Consider the following 19,865-nt stretch of genomic DNA (forward strand, 5'->3'; position numbering starts at 1 on the left):
CCCAGCTATGTTAATATAATAAAAGGATGACTGAAGGAACTTTCTCAAATTTTTTATGGGTAGTGGCACTCATAGTATTTCTTATGCTTTCAATATTTCTGTTATGTTTCTTACATCTATATTAGTAGAAAGGAGAAAATAAAACCTAGTAATGCCAGAAAATAACCTGTAAACTCTAAAAAAAGGTTAACATAAATGTACATTAAATGTAGCATTATTTACAATTACCATTCTCAAGACCTATCTGCTTCCACTCTCCTTACCCCTCTCCTACAGAGGCTTAGGGACAGCATGCCCTTCTTTCATATCCTTTGTTAGAATTAAGAGTTGGTAATTGGACTGCATGTGGAATCTTCAGAATGAAATCTGGAAGTAGTTGGGTGAGGCAGCCCTCTTCTGGGAAAATAGGAAAATGCAAATACTCCAGAGGATCCTATCTAGATTGTAAAGGGCCCTAAATGTCCCCAGGGCACAAAAGGTATTTCCTGAAAACAATGGATTTTTGAAGCTAAAAGTCATTCTGGAAGTTGAAGTGCAAATTTTTATTTTTGTAAATATTATGTATTTAAAATCTCTAAGCCTCAATTTCTCATCTGTAAAACATAAAGTGATAGTACCCTGTAAGGTATTTCCAAATCAATGTGAAAAAATACAATCATTTAGCATAGTAGTTAGCAAACCGTAAATGCTTAATAAATGACAGCCATTATTTTAGCTTTTACTCACATTTTATAATCTTTGCAGTACTCATTTTACCTTGTGCTTACAAAAAAAGAACTCCAGGAAGCTTAAGAGATAGCATCTAAGAAAAGGGGTGTAAGTGTGTATGCATTTAAAAAGCCTAATATACTATACCACATCTGAAACTAAGGTAACATTGACAACTATATTCAATAAAAATCACTTCAGTGACAAAAAATAAGTGTAATGGCAGAAAACATGAAAATATCTGAGATTTGTTCACTGAGAAATTGTTTATTAAGATGTTAATGTTTATGTAGTTAGTTCAATAATTATGTAATTTAAAATTCTGAATCACCTCTGAATAATCTAGGCATGTATGTAAACTACTACATTTCTTGATATTTAACATAATTAGACTTCTCTAACTTTCAATTATCAGACAAAACTTTCAAAGTCACACCCTTAGGAGTTCATAAATTCCTATTTGCCCAAGGTTTTATTATTTAACAAACCTTCTTAAAAGACAAATCAAAAGTCTTATTCTGCCTTTCACAATATATATCAAATCATCACAATGTACACTTCAAATCTTACAATTCTGTCAATTATGCCTCAATAAAGCAAAAAAAAGAAAAAAAAAAATTGAAATCCCACACAGAAGTCTTAATCTGAACCAATGTGGAGAAATAGAACAATGGAAGATCTTTTATTCATCATGTGAGCAAAAATACAGAATATCAGAATATATTTATTGATTTTTCCCCTAAAGAGAATACAGTTTGTATTAGAGAAGTAAAAGATTAGTTATCAGGAGTTGCTTTTGGAGAATAATCAATCAGTGCCTTATCAACAGTTGGATACTGATACCAGGGACCATCACCTCTTGCACGCATCAACCTTCGCACTTCCAGCTCCTTTAACCTATAACAAACAGAATAGCAATATTGTGAGTCCAGCATTTCCAATTGCAAAGTTAACAAATTATCTTCATAAAGAATAACCACTAGATCTTTTGCTTTTGTGTAAAGTATTATCTAAAATACTTTAATTTTTTTTAAAGACTTTATTTATTTATTCATTAAAGACACACACACAGAGAGAGGCAGAGATAATAGGCATAGGGAGAAGCAGGTTCCATTCAGGGAGTCTGATGCGGAACTCGATCCTAGGACCCCAGGATCACAACCCTAGCCAAAGGCAGCTGCTCAACCACTGAGCCACCCAGGTACCCTAAAATACTTTAGATAATACTTTTGTGTAAAGTATTCTCTAAGTAATTTATGTAAAGTAATAATGTACCTCCATAGATTCGTATGCATATATCTGAAATGTACCTATAAGGAAAATTTGGGACTCATTTTTTACTTTCATTATCTTGCATAGGTAGTTAGCCAACAAATACCACTTGCATTGATAATCAATCTCTTCTCTCCTCCTGTCCCTGCTCTTTATCTGGACTGATCACTTTCACTTGGATAGTGGTAATGCATTTCCCATCTCCTTGCCTCTTAGAAAACCTCGAGATCACGTATTCCTGAAATAATCCCTCTCTGAAGTAAACCTAAAAAACTCTTAACTATAGAGAACAAACTGAGAGTTATAGGAGGGGAGGCGGGTGGGACGTGGGCTAAATGGGTGATGGGGATTAAGAAGTGCACTTGTGTTGAACACTAGGTGTTATATATAAATGATTAATCACTACATTCTACTCCTGAAATCAGTATTACACTATATGTTAACTTAACTAGAATTTAAGTAAAAACTTGAAAGATACAAAAACAAATTAAAAATGAAATAGTCTTTTCTCATCTCCATTTTTATAGACTACATATTAAATTTTTCATATGACTGGAAATTTATCAGTTAAATAATTCACTTTATTAACTTTAACCAGCTCACTAACCCTACCCCCTATCTATGAAAGATTACAAACCTTTGTATACTCTAAAAGAGTTATCTTTCTTTTTTTTTTTTTGGATTGTGTATCTTCATATTATCCTTTTTTCTACTCTTTAGAATATAATTATCCAAAATACAAATATGAAGATATTCATCAAAAGCACTGGTTAAATAAATTATGTTTCACCCTTATAATAGACTACTAGGCACCTGTTGAAAAGAATGATGAAAATCTGTATATAGAAATAGAGATGTGGTATATGTCTAAAGTTCAAAAAAGTCCAATGTTACTAAGTAGGAGCCATATTGCTATTCTAAGCTCTTAAATACTTAATAACAATTCCATACGGTAATTATATATACATATAATTACAAATCTAGAAAACAGGCCAATTGTATATTCTTTTAATCATTTAAATACTTTTAAAATATTGTACCAATTTTTATAAACTACAAAGTTAAAAGAGAATAAAGAGAAAGCAGATCAATGGTAGACTAGGGCTAAGAGTAGGGGATGGGAAATGACTGTAAATGACAGCAAAGAAGCTTATCAGGTGATCAAAATGACCTTGAGTGTGATGGTTACACAGCTATTTACCTTTGTTAAAAACCCATCAAATTTAATGGGTACATGTGACTGTATGTAAACCTCACTACAAACACTAACATAAATCTCAGGATGATATTTAAAAGTACCAAAGGAAACATGAACATTAAAAAAAAAAGAATTTGAGGATGCCTGGGTGGCTCAGTGGTTAAACGTTTGCCTTTGGCTCAGGTCATGATCCCAGACACCCAGGATCGAGTCCCACATCAGGCTCCTTGCATAGAGTCTACTTCTCCTTCTGCCTGTGTCTCTGCCTCTCTCATGAATAAAGAAATAAAATCTTAAAAAAAAATTTGGACTTACATATTTGCTTATTTCATTACTATCAGAGACCATTCCATGACACAAAATCCCAAAAGCTAAAGAAAAAGACTGATGGGGACATGGGTGGCTCAGTGGTTGAGCATCTGCCTTTTGCCTAAGGTCTGCCTTTGGCCCAGGATCAAGTCCAGCATCAGGCTCCCTGCACGGAGCCTCCTCCTCCCTCTCCCTATGTCTCTGCCTCTCTTTCTATGCTTCTCATGAATAAATAAAATCTTAAAAAAATAATTAAAAAAAGAAAAAGACTGAGAAACCTGACAATAATTAAATGAGTAAATATATACAAAATAATTAAAATACTAATACATAGTAAGTGTTGAGAAACATACTAGCTACTACTATATTTTCATTATCTGAAACATAAAAACACTTTGCAAAAAATTTTACACTATCAGAAGACAAATGCAAATTGGGAAAACAACTGCAACAAAACCAAAAAGAGACGGATGCCTGGGTGGCTTAGCGGTTGAGCATCTGCCTTCCGCTCAAGGTGTGATCCTGGAGTCCGTGGATCCCTGCAGGGAGTCTGCTTCCTCCCTTTGCCTATGTCTCTACCCCTCTCTCTGTCTCTCATAAATAAACAAAATCTTAAAAAAAAAAAAAAGAAAGAAAGAAAAAGAAAACAACTAAAGAGATATTTTAGTTAAATGTGTAAGTTAGTAGAAAAATGGGCAATTTACAGGAAAACAAAGACAAACAATAGATAGATGAAAAAATACTCAAACTTACAAATTCAACTATCTTATCAGCAAAATGCTTAGGTTTGATAAATTTCATTTAGAGGGAAAGGTATGGAAAACAAATTATCGTGTATTGGTGGCAGAAAAAAACAACTGGTACAACTTTTTGGAAGAGTTTGGCAACAACTATCTAAAATTTAAAACATGGGCAGCCCAGGTGGCTCAGCGGTTTAGTGCCACCTTCAGTCCAGGGCCTGATCCTGGAGACCCGGGATCGAGTCCCACATCAGGCTCCCCACATGGAGCCTGCTTCTCCCTCTGCCTGTGTCTCTGCCTCTCTCTCTCTCTCTCTCTCTCTCTCTGTGTGTCTCTCATGAATAAATAAATAAAATCTAAAAAAAAAAAAAAAGAATAAATAAAATAAAATTTAAAACATATGACATTTGGTATATCAGTGCCACTGCTAGGAATTTATATTTCAGATACACTAAATAAATACGCAGAAATCTATATATGAGGATATTCACAACACTATGTGTACTGGTTAAAAAAATTAAGGCACATCTACCCAGTGAAATATATGATGCAGTCATTAAAACAAATGGGATATGCCATTATAGAAAAACCATTGAGCTGTATTTAAGTGAAACAGTGTTTATAAGAGGATTCTATTTGTGTTAATATATATTTTTAATACATAACTTTTTTTTAGAAAGATTTAAGAAATAACTAAATAGTAGTCACCTTTAAGAATGAGGTTAGGCAGAAAAAAAATGAGGTTAGGTAGAAGACAAAAGGAAATTGGGGATTGGGGATAGAGGGAGGAGATGGCTGCCTTGCATTTAAGAGTGTGATATTTTAAAAAGAATTCTTTTACTCTGATATTATCAATTAGTAAGTCTCTCGGTCTTTGACTCATAAACTCTACTGTAAATAGGCTAATTTCCTCCCTATTTTCATCCCTTTCCATGGAGCATCTAATTGTGCTGATATAGTTTATTAAATTTTTTCTTGTGGCTTGCAATGGTAAGAAAGGGTTTTCTTCCTTACCCCCTGCACATCTTTTTTTCCCCCCCTTACCGTAAATCAGCCTTTTCAGCTTCAATTTGAAGGATAGCCATTGTTTTTTCATAATTCTTTTCAGGGCTATCAAAGAAAGTTCGGGCAATCCATCTTGATATAGGATGCTAAAAGAGAAAATTTGTTTATTTTCTGAAGAGTACTTTGTTCTTCCAGTTTACTATTCTTTAAAATGGCCATTTCAGGTAAACCAATAATGCTTACTAAATGCCAACTACTTTATATGTATTTTAAATACTTTCAATCCATTAGATGGATACTATTTTTGTTCCCATTTTATAGATGAACAAATTGTACGAAGTTATACAGTTACTAAGTGCCAGCATCCGGACTCAAACGAGGTCTGACTCTAAAACCTATGCTCTTTGCCAGTATACTGCAGTGAGTATCTTAAGTGGTAGATTTAGGAGCCAAACCCAGAGTTTGGGGATTAAAAACTGAAGTTTCTTCTCTCAGCATAAACTACCTGTATGGCTTGCCTTAAGGTGCAATAATGATACATTTATTTTCTGAAATATAGTTCATTCAGATAATAAAACATGATAGTATTTAATCAAGACCATCTCACTATAACACTTATAAAGACAAGTAATAGAATTAACTTTGGGTTTTAGCAGCAGTGACAGTGTGATAAAATGACTGATAGTACAGGCTGTGGGCTCAGGCCTGCCTAAGTTCCAATACTGGCCATACTTCTTGGACAGGTCACTTACCCTCTTTTAAGTTTCAGTCTCTTCATCTCTGAATTGGGAATAATAATAGCACATTTCATATGGAATAAGACAATATTTGCAAAACACTACCATAGTACCTGCTACACAGTAGCTGCTCAATAAAGAACAGCTAGCATTAGCACAAGTAAAATCTTTCCTATGGCATTGAACTTAGGATAAATTCTGACTGTTACTCTGCTAGGAGGGAAACACACTGCAGAGTCATTCTTTAAAAAATCATAAAGCTTAAAGTAATGAAACAAAATTATCAAAAGTTGCTTGTAAAAAGTAAGCACAAAATGTATCATCTAGTTGATAGCAAAAACTTATTATAAAACAATACCATCATTGCTAAATGAAGACATTAATCAGTGCACTGATAAAACAACTTAACAGAAAGTAACTTTTAATAACATATACCAACCTTAAAATATTCCCAGTGTTCTGGGATGTAACCTTCTGGAATTTCTGCTAACTCAGCTTCACCTAGTAAGAGAAAACATTGATGTCCAATTTTAGTATCAGGAGTTTATAATCTTAATTCTTCACTATTTAAGTCTTATGGTTTGTTCTTCTTATGGTTTGTTGTTATCATTTTTTTAAAGATTTTATTTATTCATTCATGAGAGACACACAGAGGCAAAAGCAGGCTCCCTATAGGGAGCCCGACATGGGACTCAATCCCGGGATCCTGGGATCATGACCTGAACCGAGGCAGACGCTCAACTGCTGAGCCACCCAGGCATCCCTATGACTTTCTTAATAACTTTTTTCTCTAGCTTACTTTTAAATTTTTATTTATGTATTTGAGAGAGAAAGAGAGAGAGAGAGAGAAAGAGCGAGAGAGCAAGCGAGCATATGCATGGGTGGGGAGGGGCAGAGGAAGAGGGAGAAGGAGAGTAGCAGACTCCCTGCTGAGTGCCAAGTCTGATGCAGGGCTGGATCTCAAAACCAGAAGATCATGACCCGAGCCAAAAACCAACAGTCAGACACTTTATTATAAGAATACAGTATACAGGGCAGCCTGGGTGGCTCAGCAGTTTAGCGCCGCCTTCAGCCCAGGGCCTGATCCTGGAGACCTGGTATCAAGTCCTTACGTTGGGCTCCCTGCATAGAGCCTGCTTCTCCTTCTGCCTGCGTCTCTGCCTCTCTCTCTGTGTCTCTCATGAATAAATAAATAAAAATCTTAAAAAAAAAAAATACAGTATATAACAAAAAATATTCAAAGTATGTGTTATTCAACTCTTCATGTTATTGATAAGGCTTCTGGTCAACTATAGGCTATTAATAAAGTATTGGGGGAATAAAAAATTATATATGATTTCTGACTGATCAGGGGGTTGACAGCCCCACATTGTTTATTTTTTTATTTTTAATTTTTTTTATAAAGTATCTTTTTTCTTCTTTTTTTAAAATTTTTATTTATTTATGATAGTCACACACAGAGAGAGAGAGAGAGGCAGAGACATAGGCAGAGGGAGAAGCAGGCTCCATGCACCGGTAGCCCAATGTGGGATTTGATCCCGGGTCTCCAGGATCACGCCCTGGGCCAAAGGCAGGCGCTAAACCACTGCGCCACCCAGGGATCCCCCCACATTGTTTAAAGATTGTATTTTAATCACTTTAATATGGTTGAAAATGATTTCATTCATTAGGTACTTTTTTAGATGTCTCCTATGTGTAAGGCATTGCCAATGGGCAATTATGTAAGAGCTTCACAATTTAATATAGTGTAACAAAATTTAAAAAAAAGACATTATTCCTTCTGGTTTTCCCTATCACTACTAGACAAAACATTTTAGGATTCAAGATGTTAGAAGTACTTTGGGCAGAATTTCCCATGAAAATCTAACATTAGCTATCTTTCACAGTTTCATTCTTTTTTAGAAGATTATAATTTTCTATGTCCCAAGATGGATAAAAAAAAATTCTTCCATCCCTCAGCCTCTCTTCTACCTCTATCTTTTTCTATTTTCCTTATTCGGACTTGTCAAAGCTGGTTTGGAAAATTACAAAGAAGAGGAAAACAGGGCTCTCTGAAGCCATTTGTGGCCTCCACAGAGTTAATGACCTTAAAGGTTTTTGGAGGAAAAAAAAAGTTTAAAAAAAATTATACACTATTGCAGTTGAGATCTGGTTACTATAAAATAAAATCCCAACCCTATGTTTATTATTGAAATAACTTTTCTTTCTAACATCCATAATTTCTTTCTATTATTAGTGTAAATTTAGGTGTTAAAATTTTACCAATCTGGTCAGAGCGGTACTTACCAATAAATACATTCACCAAAGTTATGCCAATTGCTACTGGAATCCCAGTCAACAAAATGTAGAATTTCTGTTGAGATTAAAAAATAGTTTTCATACAACCATTTCCTCTCTTTCCCTACTCTCAAATTATCTTCAATTTTTTATTTCTTTACATTGCCTGTGAAATAAACTTGCCAAATTGGAGATGTGATAGATACCAAATTATTTATTTCTGAGATTTTCTTTTACTCTTTTAGACGCCTATATTTGGTACCAAAAATGGAAGAAAAAAAGGATTAATTCTGCAAGCATAATACAATATATAATTAAGTGATTTTTCATTTTCTGATTAACACAATGTAATAAAAGTTGCGAAATTTTTGTATTAAGATGAAAACGGTAAAAACATTTGGTTGATTTCAACAACTATAGAGTTTGAGTTGGTTATGACAAGAAAAGTGGGAGCTCAACCAAGAGGATGAAGAGGGACATTAAGTACAAAGGGCAGGTAAGAGGTCTTGAGGGCAGCCAGTGCTCAAATGGTCACAGCTCTAGGAACAGTGACAGAGAGTCTAAATTATCTAGACAATTTTCCATCTTCCCAACTTCTACTTTGCCTTATAGAGCCTTGAGATACAAATATATGGCCAGGACCCTACTTGATCCTTTGAAATCACTGTTCCTGAACAATACAGAAATAAAAAATCATAACCCAAAATAATGGAGTTACTTATTTAAAGAAGTCTTTCAATGAGTTCTTTGGTAACTTAAATAATATTTTAGTCATATGATAATTATCCCCAAATGAATCCATTTTAAAAGTTTTATAATTTCTAGATTTTGGGATGTGTGAGTATGTGTGTGTGTGTGTGTGTGTTTGTGTGCACGCACGCAGAAAACACAGGTTATATTTCAAAACCCCATAATCTTAAGAATAAAGGAATGGCTCAAATTTTACCTCCAATACACATGAATCCTTTTATTGAAGAAGGTTCACTAATTTAAAAAGAAACTCAGTAACAAATCAGACATTATGACAAAATCGCCATATCTATTAAGAAATATGAATTTATAAAATCACATCTTTTATAAAATGAAAGATGTTTTCTAAATAGGAAAAAAAAATTCCACGTGTATGTACAGAGTTTAGTTTAGCAAAAGTTTTAACTCACCATTAAACTCAAAAAACGTCTGTCATAGAATTCAGAAGGTTTGATGATAAACAGTCTTTTTCCATGGTCTCCGCTGTGTCGCACAGGAGCTGGAAATATTAAATTACCCTGTTATATACAAGGCTCACATATACTGTTATATTCGGAGATAAAATCAGGTTATCAGAAAATGTATATGCATAGATGTTTAATATGAATTAAGATAAAAATACATACTTGGAGTAGTAAAGGCAGAGCAGATAAAGTATCTTTAAACAGAGTCTGATATACTGTTGTAAACCATAGTTCTCTTCACTTTTATTCAACGTTCCAGAAATACCTAAATAATTTGAATTTGTTTCCAGAGCAGGCAGGGAGGTCAGATACTCTTGGTGGGTTACTTAACTCTGTTTACCTCTACAATAAATATTTGTTAATGCTAGTAAATAACTAAATTTAAGTTGTATCATTTCATATGATGAAGCAGTATATATTGGGGCTTGCAGCAAAATAGATGGAAAGGTATTTACTCAACACATCTCCATTAAACACTCTAACATATCTTGATAAAAATCACTCTTTAAGCCATTTCTGATTGTGAATATTCTCCTCTTCAAATTCTCCATCAAATGGTATGTAATCAACCCTTACTGGAGATAAACTGAGGCAAAATTTCACTCCTGATCTTATTTTTACACAATCTCCCTTTCCTGGACATCTGGAAAGACCACTGCAAGCACTGTGAACTCTTTCTGCTAGAAGCAGGGAAGGATCTCACTGTTACTGGGAAACCAAGGATACTATTTCTATTATTCAAGGAAATTTCACATGGGAGTCACTACAGGATAAAAAACTAATTTCCCATTAAAGGAATTTCAGTCATGATAGAAGTCATAAAGATTTGTATCCTTTAGACACCTGGGTGGCTCAGTGGTTGAGTGCCTGCCTTTAGCTCAGGGCATGATCCTGGAGTTCCCAGATCAACCCCCATATCAGGTTTCCTGCAAGGAGCCTGCTTCTGCCACCACCTGTGTCTCTCATGAATAAATTAAAAAAAAAAACAAAACTGATTTGTATCCTTTGTTCAAGCTTAAATGTCTGGAATGCCCTCCCCTATCCTGAAATCTATTCTTTAGGCCCAGATGACATTTTATCCTTTAAGAAACCAACCCTCCTCCCAACCATATAAGATCTCTCCTTTGAACTGCTGTATATTCTAGTGATATTCATACTTGCTTTCCCTGCTTTTACTGAAATATAAATGTCTTAAAGGCAGGAACTGTATTCTTAATTTTGGCATCACCTACAGCAGCTTGCAATGAATTTAGGAGGTTAATTCATAAGAGAATTAGAAGCTGGCATGAATTCACTAGGTACAACTCATACTATTAATGCTTCTAAAATAACAAGAAAAGGGATCCCTGGGTGGCACAGCAGTTTAGCGCCTGCCTTTGCCCCAGGGCGCGATCCTGGAGACCCAGGATCAAATCCCAAGTGCATGGAGCCTGCTTCTCCCTCTGCCTATGTCTCTGCCTCTCTCTCTCTCTCTCTCTCTCTGTGTGACTATCATAAATAAATAAAAAAAAATTAAAAAAAAATAAAATAAAATAACAAGAAAATGTGACAAAGTAATTATGTATTTCAGAAAATAATTTGAAAGATAGAATTCTTTGTGGACTAGGTGGGTAAAAAGGGCTGGATAACAACACAAACCACTCACTAACTGAATAAATGCCTACTATGTGCAGGTCCTATGCTAGGCCTACAGTCTATAAAATGCTGTGAGAAACAAATAAACATAATTATAATTATAAGGACAACAAAGAGAAGAAACAGGGTGCAATCTCAGAAAAGTATCAGGCCCAGAAATTCCTATTTAAACAGGATAGTGGGTGTGGGGAGTATGAGGAAAGTGCATTATAAGTTGAAGAGAAGTAGCAAGTTACGTGAATTTGTAATAGGTAATTGATTGATTACACTCAAAAAGTGATGATTACTTAATTCAATAACCTGCCAAAGGCTCTTTCCATAGCCCTGAGAGGTCAAGATTTCTATAGACAGTCCGGACAAGGTGAAAATGGCATTCCTGATGACACAAAGCTACTATTCAAGAGTGGTTACTACACTGATGATGAAGTAGGATCCTCAAAGTCTTCGTACACATTGACAAAAAGATTAAATATAGTAAGTGGAAGGTCTTGACTGCATCCCCCAAAAGTTGCTCACAGATTTAAGAAGAGTCATTGGTGTGATGTGATTACCAAGAAGGCCAAAGATAATTCAAGCTTAATTTTATGTACTAGAAGTATAGGGTCAAAACAGGAGGAGCACCCACCACCATTTCCTAACCACACCTGCAGAAATGTGTCCATCCCAGAGTACACTGTTTTAGAGGAACAACCTGGAGCACATACCATCTTAAGCAACCAGGATGGCAAACAACCTGGAAAATGATTCAGTGAAGCTTAAAGAACTAAAACTGGCCTACAAAAAAGAAGTGTGGGTAGAAACCATGTAAGTGCTTTAAATAGCTGAAGGGCTATCCCATGACAAAGGGCTTACACTATTCTGTGTTGACCTGAAAGTAAGAACCAGGATCAATGTGTCAAAGGATAATTTTCAACTTAATACAAAGAAGTTTCTAACAATTTTACTGGTTCAAAATAAGATTGAAGAGACAAGGCAATTGAGGAGGGAGTGACTGGAGGGGGGCGCTGGCTTAGTGTGCACTCTGCACCTGGGAACATTATTGCACATGGAATGGTTGCCTTTGGAAGACATGGGCAATAGCCCAGAAGAAAAGGTGTTTGATTTTCTTTCTTTTTTTTTTTTAAGATTTTATTTATGTATTCATGAGAGACACACACACAGAGAGAGAGAGAGAGAGAGAGAGAGAAAGAGAGAGAGGCAGAGACACAGGCAGAGGAAGAAGCAGGCTCCATGCAGGGAGCCCGACGTGGAACCCAATCCCGGATATCCAGGATCAGGCCCTGGACTGAAGGCAGCGCCAAACCGCTGAGCCACCCAGGCTGCCCAGTGTTTGATTTTCATAAGCCAAAGATGAAGTATAGAGGGCTGCTGTATTTGCAGAGGTAATCCTCCAGTTCTCGATTCACTGACAGTAAATGCTATGAAAAGGACGTCCAGAGCTATTTTGGGTTGCATGAGACCCGTTCAGAAGACATCTGTAATGCCTGTGTCCTGCTTGTGAAAAGATGGAGGAAATTGCCAGCAGGATCAGAAACAAACAAACAAACAAAATAAAACAAAAAACCAAAAACTGAAAACCACAAGGTAGATGCAAGGGCAGGACCCAGTCTGAAGACTACACTGAAATCAAAGAAAGTGTAAACTCTATCCAGAAACAGGGTATCAGTAAACTACAGAAGGAATTTAAATGTCACAATTCTGATGCTCACAGTACCACCTCAAGGCCTCCCTAGCTCGATCTCCTTGTTTAGAGTAACCAGTCAGATGATGGTTCGGATACAGAGATGGCCACTGGCTTCAACACAATGCCAATTTTTCTCTTTTTATATCTCACATACTGGAACAGGCAGACAATATGTTACGGGATTATCTCTAAAGGTCGTTTGGGGGAAGTCCTCATTGACACACAACTATTCAAGCCTGGCTGCAGCAATAAGAAAGCAGCTGGTGAGAAGTCAAAGGAGCAGGGGCCAGTGCCTCTGCCCATCTCCACTCAGGCAGGAGTGGAGACTGAGGTTTAGGTAGAAAGGAAACAAAAATGATTTAAATTTTGGAAAGAAAAAGCAACAAAACCTCCCTATTTTTAACTTGGATACCTGCTATTCTGCAAAAGACCATTTCTAGAATAGTTTTGAATGGGCTATTTCTCCTCTGGTTCCATAAACTCTGAAGCCTATATCTAACTTACTAGAAGAAAAAAAGAAGTGTACATAATATTTAAGATGCTGAGTATTTCACAGGAAAGCTGAATGCTGCTGTAAAGTGCTCTTTAAGTCTTCTTTTTTAAAAAAAATCCCCTTCTAATGAATGAAACTAAGGGAATTTCAGGGGATAGAGATGGGATTTGTTGTATGATAAACGCATGTAGTTTTAGTCTTTCTATATCGGGAAGCAGTGGTTAGGGCATTTAAGATGGCTGGCTATACTTGTTTTCCTTCATGATAATAAATTTGTCATAACTCAGTATGGACTTGCCCCTAGATGTAGTTGTTAATAATTCTGAAAAAACAAGTTTTGCCAAGGTTCTGATGATTCAAACCTATACTGCTGAATATGAAGCAGGACAGACTAAGTTCTGGTGCAAATACCCTTTAGGAGTAATTTCTAAATATATGGAGAGGTTACCTGACTGTATATGTTGCATCCTTTGTCACCTCCCTCCATATTGATATTTGATAAAAGACTGTAGTCTATAATGAAACTTCTAAAGCCGAATCAAAGCTCCACTGGGGAAATGTCAAGATTTAGGATGAGGAATCCTAAATGAAAAGCACCAAAGCATTAGCACATGTAGAGATCACATTCTATAAAAATGTGTAAAGTGTCTGAAAAAAACGTGTAAGTCTTCAAGACGGCACATGCAAAAGAAAACAAAGGTTAATGCTTCTTGGGGCACATTAGTTAGAGGGCTTGTCTAGTGTGTAAACAATTGACTTTTGTTTGTGTTACATGACTGGTGACTTCATTGAAAATCTGCACAATTCAGTTTTAGCTCTGGATTACTTCAGTTGACCTTTGTGAAGGTTTTATCTGTGTAGAGTGATTGTTTGACTTGTTTTAACCTATTAGGAGTTGGGTTTTTTTTCACTCTATTAAAATGAAACTCTACTAAAAGAAAAGAGGTATGTGCTAATGCTGAACAGGTTGGTTTAACTTTGGCTTCTTCTAGTCAGGCTTTGCAAACCATGAGATATTAGACAATAAATCCTGAACATGGAGCTCTTCAGTTCTAAAATCTTCACTTGAAAGCCTTTTACCTGAACCCAAACCAAAGTACTCTCAATGCCTCTTTTCTGAACATTCAGGAAAAACTTATCAGGTCAGACTTTTCATAATAAGGGAGGGTCTTCTGCCTACCTTATAATAACGTGACTCAGTGTTTATTTTTAAAACCGGATCTTTAAAATTGGATTGCATAAATAACACTAAGGAATGAGCCACTTTTTATGAGTATCCTATAATTTTATCTTAATCTAAACTTAAAATTTTATATTTCTTCCTTATGGCAAAAACTGTAAGCCACCATATGCACAGATCACAACAGTGAGTTGGGTTGGCTCTCCCACAGACTTTAAGGTTTATCACAGGAGTCCCAGCCATTATCATTTTCCTCCTGTTATTTTGAAATGTTTTTTGGTGTTTTTTTTTTTTTTTGTACCTTTTGGCCACAGTATGGGTGGTAGAATATATTATAATATGGATCATCACTACTTCTGTATGTATGTATGTATTACTAGACCTCAACCACAGTCTTCTTCCCCTTCCACCTCTTTGCCTGTAGGAGGTACTGTATGTAGTCATGCACTTTGTGTTAATATATTCGAAACCTACAAATCAGATGCTTGGGTGGCTCAGTGGTTGAACATCTGCATTTGGCTTGGGTTGTGATCCTGGGGTCCTGGGATCGAGTCCTGCTTCGGGCTCCCTGCTCAGCGCGGAGCCTGCTTCTCCCTCTGCCTGTATCTCTTATGAATAAATAAACAAAATCTTAAAAAAAAAAAAAAAAAAAAAAAAAACAAGAAAAATCTACAAATCTGTCTTATACTTTTTATATTGTTGGATACGTACAATTGAAACTTTTACTTAGGATACCGAATAAATTTAGTCTTACTAAAAAATAAAACAGCAGACAAACAAGAAACAAAAACAAAAACTGAAAAAAAAAACAAAAAACTGGACTGCATCACCAGTTCCCCTTTATCGAATTATTATTCAACTATCAACAATGGGATGAGACAAGGATACTTTGGGGGTTGGCCTGGAGGATTTCTAATTTCCTTTTCCTCAAAGAATCTGAACATATGGTCTGCCTTAGAACAAGAAGGCATAACTTTGGACTTTATCAATCTCAATGATTTCCTTCCAACTCCAAGAACTCTTTCCAGGCTTCATGTTTTTGCACTTACTTTCCTCTTGGACTGAAAACTTTCCCCAGGCTTTTTGAATAGCTACCTCCCCATCTCATCCTTCAGGGCCAAGAACAAATATAATTTCTACGAAGAGGTTTTCTCTGACTACCCTATCAAATGCTGCCTCCCCCTCACCCTCCTTAACATCATTTTGTTAGTTCCTTTAGAAAAATACACACTAAGCCTGATTTTTTTGTTGAAGTTCATCAGGTCAAGGACTGTATTATTCAGTACTGTTATCTCCAGTACTCTTTCATGTCTGCCACATGGTAGGTGCTCCATAAACATTGTTGAATTTACATTTCTTAAGTAAATTATATGTTAGGATCCTTCCTTGTTCTCTGAAATTAAATCTACTCAGAAGAGACAGTGTACTCCCAATTTTTCCTTTCTATCGGGCAAACAGACTGAAAGACATACACACATAAACACACATCCCAAACAGAGAGAGAGAGATAGACTAAACTCTGTGCGGCTTTAGTGACAATAAATAACACTATTAATAGATATGGAAAATGTAACAAACAAAACGATGGAAGAAAGCTTGGTGTGGCTGCATTCTAGCAATATCAATGCAGTTAGTAAAGTGAACTGCTTACTTTTACACACAATTACTCTACTGTTAAACAACAATTATTCATGTCATTAAATGTAGTAAATAACTATTATTACTATTAGCTGTTCTAAAGTATACTTCACAGCACTAAACTCTTTTCAAATATTCCAAATCTTCATGATTTGTTGTTGATGTGGTAAGGCCATCTGCTTACAATCTAAAAATATTAGGGTTAACACTGCTTACAACCAGGTGACTGCCAGGATTTCTGGAACTCAGATTCTCCTTCCACTAAACATGCATCTTCTCTAAAGCCTGGAGTTTCTCAACTAGGTATTCATTTAGCTATATGAAACTAAAACTTCAATAATCAATTTTTTAAAATGCAAATAACCTCTGGAAAGTTATGTTCTTGACAGTTGTGATATTTGTGAGGATCAAATAAGATAATGTAGATTTTGTGTCTTCACAACAATGGGAAATTGGCCCTTTTCTTTCCCTCATTCCCAGTTAATGACTCCACCAACTCAATTACCCAGGATAAAAATCTCACTCATCTTCCTTGCACCTACCCCTTGCTCATCAGTTGACAAAGCCTCTTGATTCTATGATTCAAGCTTTGCATTTCTTTCTGTGCCCTCTTCACCTCACTCACTGGCTTAAGTAATCCACACCCCCTTATAAGCCAACCAATATTCAGAAGTATTTTCCCAAAACACACTACTGGTGTTGCTCTCCTGCTAAAACACTCACTCTCCGCAGCCTACAAAAGACTTAAGATACTTTGGTTCTGTATTCAGACCCGTCACTCCCCCAATTAGGTCCCAACTTCCCTTTCTTATGCTTTTTCTCTTAACATGTACCTATCCCAAGAGCCCCATATTCAGTTCTATCAGAAAATACATCTACTTTCCTGCTAATTGCACCTGTTAAAACCATCCAGAATCCAGTTAAAATGTCCCAACTTTTATGTCTGAATTAACTCCATACTGCTTTATCATTTAAATACTCTTCTCAGTTTTTTAAACCATAATATGCACACATCAGTCTTCAAATTAAAGCTCCTGTAGCTGAGGAAGAACTTAAGCTCGTTTCAGGAATCCTTTGATATATGACAATAAATAATTTGATTAAATAGAATACTTGTATCTACTTATTTCCTGAGAAAGGTTTTCAATGATGGTGAATGAAGATAATGTAACAGTACCAGATGTTTAAGAAAGGGGTGGCCACAGGGCTAAGGCTAATGCTTTTTTTTTTTCTCCAAAGATTTTATTATTTATTCATGAGAGACAGAGAGAGAGAGAGAGAGAGAGAGAGAGAGAGACAGGCAGAGGGAGAAGCAGGCTCCATGCAGGGAGCCCGACGTGGGACTTGATCCCGGGTCTCCAGGATCACATCCTGGGCTGAAGGTGGTGCTAAACCACTGAGCCACCCAGGCTGCCCAAGGCTAATGCTTTTAAGTCTAGGTGCTGTCAATTTTCTCACTCATCCTTCACAACTTGTGAGATACATTAAAATTTCCCTTTTTTTTTTAAAGCAGTTCTTATGGTAAAAGATAAGTACCTTTCAAAACAGCTATCTAGAAAGATGCAAACTATCCAGAAATATTTCAGGGTTATAAATTCTTGTCAATAGGAAAGACATTATATTTATTTCTCTGTCAACAGAATATAAGCACACTTGTAATAAACATTCTCTTTTTTTAAAGATGAAGAAATGTAGGTTCCAAGCGATTAAATACCTTCCACTTAGCTCCCGAGATAGGATGACCCAAGGTCACACAGCTACTGAAGTTTGAAGCCAGAAATTGAACGTAGGCAGTCTAGGTCCAGAGAAAAGAAAACAAGGCAAAGTTCTCTATTCTGCTGGGTCTTACAGTCACATAGAGGCAGACATAAGCAATAATATAACAAATTAAAACCTTTCATTCCACAGTGACAGATGAGGCCACCTGCAAAATACCTTTGAAAGTAACTATAAGGTATAAACTATTAGATCCTTTCCTGGGGAGTAAAGTATAAAGAGGATCTGGGAGTGAGATTTTACCTGAGATTATCTCCAGCAAGGCATAATTAAATACTATCCAAAGCGAGTCTTTGAAGAGAGTATTTGAGTATTTCATTTTATTTGTTCATTCATGAAAGACACAGAGAGAGGCAGAGACACAGGCAGAGGGAGAAGCAGGCTCCATGCAGGGACCCTGATGTAGGACTTGATCCCAGGACCCTGGGACCATGACTGGAGCCAAATGCAGATGCTCAACCGCTGAGCCACCCAAGGGTCCCTGAAGAGGATATCTGTAATCAGAAATGGCTCACAAAGAGAATTTGTCAAAGAGTGTTAACATATGTAGTTTTTTTTTTAACGGGTTCAAATTCCCGCTGGGAATTTGCTGAATATCACATCATTTGAACATGCTGAACATCATTTGTTCTTTCCATCATTTTTGCAACAAGTCTCTGTATAATGCCTCATGGTGTGAAGTGACATACTTCAAGTTAAATTGGAAGAAGAAAAAAGGGGTAAACAGAGAAAGTTATTTTGAGGGTAGAAACCTTTTTGGCTTTAGAGTACACTTCACTTCCTCTCTATCTACTTGTATTGCATAGGGTAGATAGCTTATAGAATATTTATCAAGAGCATTAAATGAATTAATACCTTTAAAAAAAATCTTAGGATGGTACATGGCACATAAGTGTTCAATAGATGTTAGCTACTGTTATTATAAATTTGTTGCAATACTGCAGTATTTTTGTAACAATCAAGTCACAGTTCCTTCCTTAGCAAAATGGGAGTAACAACACGGTACTTACTTTGCAGAGTCTTTGAAAGAATTAGGTTGAATACAAGGCACCTGAGGCCTTGCTATTATGATCATTCATTCTCCTAGCAGTCAACTAGCCCCCCCATAACTGCATTATGACTTTCCTGGACCCAGCCACTTTTCCTTCATGTGCCTCTTCCTCTTTAAGAAGATCTTAAAAATTATTTTCTGACTGTGTTGATATAAAACGAATACAATCCATATTCACTAACATTATAGGCTTTTTTTCTTCTGGTTTTAAAAGAAATCCAAATTAAACCATTTTCATGGACCCTGAAAGTACCGTGTGGGCACCGGGCCTACTAAAGTTGACCCTGAGCCTCTCCACCCGCCTCCCATCACTCAGCATCAGCGGGCTCCTGGGCAGCCGACTTCCAACCTCGGGGGCCCAGTACCTCGTGCAGGTGGAACGGACAGAGAATCTGGTGCCGGAGAGACGTGGGTCTCAGCTTCATGCCTTCTGAACCTCAACTTCATCCGCAAATTAGCACCCATTGGAATGGTTGCAAGGCAAAGTGTTTCACAAATACTAAGCAACAATTTAAACGCGAATGACCTGATTACTTTAGGAAAATTCTCGTATCCTCACAAAGACCACGTCCCGTCTCTCCGGCTCCAAGCCCGCTTATTTCTCCCAGACCTCACCAAGGTCACCCGGGAAGAGTTCCCCACATCTCACTCCACGTCCCCTAAGCGCGCTTTCTCCCAAAGCTTAGCACCCACCGACAGTCTTCGGAAAGCCACGGGTGAGGAAACCCCCGCATCCAAGACGAGGACCGAGCCGGCGGCCCGACAGAGCGGCCACTGCAGTGACCGAAGCCCGCTGCAGTATACTCATGGCCGCCATGGCTACTCTGGGCAATTGAAACGCTGGAGCGCCCAACGGGAGCCGAAAGGGCCGGTTTCTCAATGAGGGCGAAGGCAAAAGGTGGCCATGTTGAGTGAGGGCAAAGCCTATTTCTGTTTTCTCCAACCCCC

The 19,865-nt window shown here is 36.8% G+C and overlaps 1 protein-coding gene and 1 pseudogene across 1 annotated transcript; one reads left to right on the plus strand and one right to left on the minus strand.

Annotated features, from left to right (window-relative positions):
* Positions 1 to 521: 521 nt before the first annotated feature.
* NDUFB5 (NADH:ubiquinone oxidoreductase subunit B5) lies at positions 522 to 19,861 on the minus strand. Its single transcript, XM_026007207.2, has 6 exons — positions 19,611 to 19,861; positions 9,407 to 9,495; positions 8,256 to 8,322; positions 6,409 to 6,470; positions 5,272 to 5,378; positions 522 to 1,605 (listed from the first exon to the last, which is right to left on the minus strand). The coding sequence occupies exons 1-6, from the start codon at positions 19,732 to 19,734 to the stop codon at positions 1,485 to 1,487; spliced, it is 570 nt and encodes a 189-aa protein (XP_025862992.1). The 5' UTR covers positions 19,735 to 19,861; the 3' UTR covers positions 522 to 1,484.
* Positions 12,326 to 13,116, plus strand: LOC112926313 (SIN3-HDAC complex-associated factor pseudogene; annotated as a pseudogene).
* Positions 19,862 to 19,865: the final 4 nt, after the last annotated feature.

This window comes from Vulpes vulpes, chromosome 3 (assembly GCF_048418805.1).
Source record: "Vulpes vulpes isolate BD-2025 chromosome 3, VulVul3, whole genome shotgun sequence".
Taxonomy (NCBI): Eukaryota; Metazoa; Chordata; class Mammalia; order Carnivora; family Canidae; genus Vulpes; species Vulpes vulpes.